Below are 4150 nucleotides of genomic sequence, written 5' to 3' on the forward strand. Positions count from 1 at the left end.
TTTTTTTTTTTTTTTTTTTAATATTTTATTACTATTTTTTTTTCAGAGCCAGAGTCTCACTTAATTGCCCTCAGTAGAGTTCTATGGCATCACAGCTAACAGCAACCTCCAGTTCCTGGGCTTAAGCAATTCTCTTGCCTCAGCCTCCTGAGTAGCTGGGACTATAGGCACCCGCCAGAACGCCCAGCTATTTTTTTGTTGCAGTTTGGCTGGGGATGGGTTGGAACCTGCCACCCTTGGTATATGGGGCCAGTACCATACCCGCTGAGCCACAGGTGCCGCCCTTTCTTACTCCTTTCTTGCACGTGCTCCCTGCCAGGTCCAGTAGGCACAGGCAACTGGTTGAAACACAGCTTTCTGCCATCAAGGTACTTGCCCAGGCCTCATTCCCAACCCTTTTGGAGCCAGCTTTCTTGGTCACCTGTGTCCCTGCTCTGCCCAACCTGGCCACTTGTTTCTATCATATTTGCTTCCCATTTAATGCCAGAGTTTTAGCCAAAGACATCTTCTTCCTTTTATTGTGTTTCATAATCTGTTCTGAACTGTGGCTGCTCCCTAGAACTGGGTACTGTCTGCTGGCTAGGCCCATTCGTGCATCAAAGCCTCTGGGGGCTCAGGAAAGCTGGGATGCTCAGTCTCTTCATGGGTCATGCTAATGGAAGATAGCATATATATGCTTTAAAAATATTAATCATTTTGAAAAGAGTTGAGAAGAGAAATGAATAATTTTGTCCCACTTTTAATATTTTGGGATTGATGACAATTTTGTAAGTTTTTTAGAAGTGTATCCAGATATTTGTAAGTATGACTCTCCTATAATTAACTATGTTTTAAAAGTGTATCCAGATATTTGTGAGTATGACTCTCCTATAATTAACTAGGTATGGCCTCATCCTGTGCAGTTTAATGATGGATGTGCTGGGGACCTGCCTTGGGCTCTCTGGCCTGTAGCCAGGCTCGTGTGGGCTCCCCATGGCTTTCTGACTGACTTAGTCTTCCCATGTGGACTGTGGCCTGGCCAGACACCTACACATCCCATTGTCAGGGGCAGCCAGGAATGTCCCGTCCTCCTGCAGTGGGGGAACCTTCCTTGTTGCCCATATCCCCTCTCTAATAAAGCACCTGTGCTCTCAGAAGTGGCTCCCCATGTGCTATTGCTGAGATGTTTGTACTAAAAAAATATAATACTCAAGTCATGTTCAAGTTCTGTAATTATAAGAGATGTTCAACATGGCTTATATTCCTCTTTTGTTATAGGTATGTATTGAGTATTATCATTTTAATATAGTTTTTTCTTAAAATGTGTATACTTTTTGGCACCCTCTGTGTTTATATTTCACATGTGATAGATGATGATGTGATTATTTTTAGGGATTAGTAGTTTGTTTCTTGAACTTCTCTGTGTATAAATGTGATGCTTTGCCTGAGCAGATTCCCCATGCTTTTCTACAGAGACCACTTAGGAGAACCAGCTAGAGTGCAGGCAGCTCCATGCTCACCCTCTACCAGCTCCTTCTCATCCCTCCCTGGGTCAGTGAGTCAGCCAGGCTTTGCGGGAATGGTCTGTGGTAGTACCCGCAGTGAGAGCCCAGGGTTCACTGTAGGGCCTGTTTCCAAAGTCTAGGGCATCTCTTCTTGCAGATCTCAGTTTTTTTTTTTTTTTTTAAGACAAAGTCTCACTTTTTCGCCCTCAGTAGAGTACCATAGCGTCATGGCTCTTAGCAGCCTCAAATTCTTGGGTTCAAGTGATCCTTTTGCCTCAGCCTCCTGAGTATCTAGAACTACAGGTGCCTGCCATGCTTCCTGGCTAGTTTTTCAATTTTTAGTAGAGATGGGGTCTTGCTCTGGCTCACGCTGGTCTCAAACTCCTGAGCTCACGCCATTCACCTGCCTTGGCTGGTCATGGGTAATTGGGTAATCCCAATTAGGGGGATTGGTTTGACTTGTCAGTTTGTAAATTGTCAACTGAGAAGATTAAAGAAAGTTATATCTAAATTCTGGTAATTTAGAAGGGACATAATTTTTAGATCCAGGATCATTCTCTAATATATCTATACTTTTAGCTTTGTGAAAACCATACTACATTTTTTTATTTCTCTTCTGATTTTTGTGTTAAGGAAGAGCTGTTCTCTAATGTTATTAAAATATATATCATGGTGGTTGGAAGTATGGGCAGACCATCGACAGAACCAGAACTTCAGTCGCACTGAACTCCGGCTTAGCCTCACTAAAGGTGTTGGGCCTTTGCACTGACAGTGAGCCAGTGTGTAGGGAATGTGTCTTGCTTTAATTATACTTTTCTCTTCAAAACAGAGCTTTTGTGCTGCCTTGCATCAAGAACTCAAAGAATACTACCGCTTACTCTCTGTTTTACATTCCCAGGTAAATATTTTGTGTTTATAATTTCCTTCTGATTTGAACAATTAGGAGGTTGAAGATGTATAGAATATTTTAAATTACTTGATGTATTTTAAAATATAGTGATCTGTTTCATAATAGTATTTGTAAGATCCAGTTCTGTCGAGTTTCTGCCGCATTTCTGTATATCTTAGAGCCAATTAGGGGCTAATTTTTAGGGTCCTGGCTACCCTTTAAAGGCCACTTGTAGCTTGACTGTACTGTTGTTTTCTTGAGGGGCCTTATGTTCACTTTGTGAGCACTAGGAAAGGTGATGTGTGTGGTGTTTGTACTTAAATGTCTGCCTTTGCTATTTTTCAGCTGCAGCTAGAGGATGATCAGGGCGTGAATTTGGGACTTGAGAGTAGTTTAACTCTGCGGCGCCTCCTTGTTTGGACATATGACCCCAAAATAAGGCTGAAGACCCTTGCGGCCCTGGTGGATCACTGTCAAGGTCGCTCCGTGTTTCTTTTGATGGCCACCTGGACTTGCTTTATTTCTGACTTAGTGGAGGGGGGGGGCATCCAGGTTTGCTTTTGTGTCCTGCCCTTTTGTCTTCTTAATGGCCATAAGTATGTGGATTGAACACGAGTTGACAACTGTGAACTAGAGGGAAGATGACCAGTTGCTAGCTGATTCAGCATTTATGCCTGATGGCACTCAGGGCGTCATGGAGGCCAACAGGAGGTCTCCTTTCTGTGGGCCTCTGTTAGGACTCCTGACATCTGCTCCTCTGACTGGCAGCCTTTCCTGGCATTTCTTCTTTTCCTGCCTTTCTGGCTGAGGTTGGGGCTGGGGCTGGGTTTGCTGTCTCCATATTTCAGGTGCCCACATCTGCATGTTGAGCTGAGGCCCCTCTCGGGCTCCAAGTCCTCTGTTTCTGGTTGTCTTCTGAGCATTGTTCTCACTGTCTGTGCTAATTTTATCAAGGCCTTTTTCTCCTTTGTAACATTGGGATCCTAGCAGTCATCACCTCTTAGAGCAGTGGTTCTCAACCTTCCTAACACTGTGGCCCTTTAATACAGTTTCTGTGGGTCACGACCCACAGGTTGAGAACTGCTGTCTTAGAGGTTAGGACCACATGGGATGGACTCCGGCTCTCTGCCGCCCTGTGTCCTGGGAGATTCCTGGGACCTAGAAAGAAGTCCATCTGCATCGTCACACCATCTAGACCCTCTTCCCTCACCTCTTGGTACTTTCCTCAAAGAACAAAGACGTCCACACAGTAAATGAATACTGCACTTTCTCCTGGGACTGGCACTTCTCCCCTGCAGTCCCCTCGGCCACTGCCTGCGCCTGCTTCTCTGTGCTCTGTGTCTTGCCGCAGGTACCATTGCAGGAACCACTAACTGACCCGCTTCTGCCCCCACTGCCCTGCATGGCCTATGGCCAGTGCGGTCCTCAGATCAGCAGCCCCATACAGTCTGGCTTCTGAGCACAGCCTCAGGGCTCGCCCTTGCTCGCACTTTCCACTGCCTGCCGTGCGGCTTTATCTGGTGGAGCTGCATTTTCTACTTTGCACTGCAGCTAGTGAATGGGCTGTGAAATCAGTTAGTGAGACTTGTGTTTTATACCAAAAAAGGGGATAGGTATTGACTTAGAGAATCTTTGGTTTTTGTTTTGTTTTTTTGCGACAGAGCCTCAAGCTGTCCCCCTGGGTAGAGTGCTGTGGCATCGCAGCTCACAGCAACCTCCAACTTGTGGGCTAAAGTGAGTCTCCTGCCTCTGCCTCCCAAGTAGCTGGGACCACAGG

At 45.5% G+C, this 4150-nt stretch overlaps 1 protein-coding gene across 2 annotated transcripts in view; it reads left to right on the forward strand.

Moving 5' to 3' along the window:
* The window catches only part of TUBGCP3 (tubulin gamma complex associated protein 3), an 86158-nt gene that overhangs the window by 30927 nt on the left and 51081 nt on the right, over window positions 1–4150 (forward strand). For both annotated transcript variants that reach the window (XM_012811527.2, XM_023519180.1), the window contains 2 exons: window positions 2314–2382; window positions 2719–2851. In XM_012811527.2, coding sequence (XP_012666981.1) covers window positions 2314–2382; window positions 2719–2851 — 202 coding nt within the window. The remainder of the gene's footprint in view (window positions 1–2313; window positions 2383–2718; window positions 2852–4150) is intronic.

Source organism: Otolemur garnettii, unplaced genomic scaffold (assembly GCF_000181295.1).
Source record: "Otolemur garnettii isolate 467f Iridium unplaced genomic scaffold, OtoGar3 scaffold00161, whole genome shotgun sequence".
NCBI classification, from domain to species: domain Eukaryota; kingdom Metazoa; phylum Chordata; class Mammalia; order Primates; family Galagidae; genus Otolemur; species Otolemur garnettii.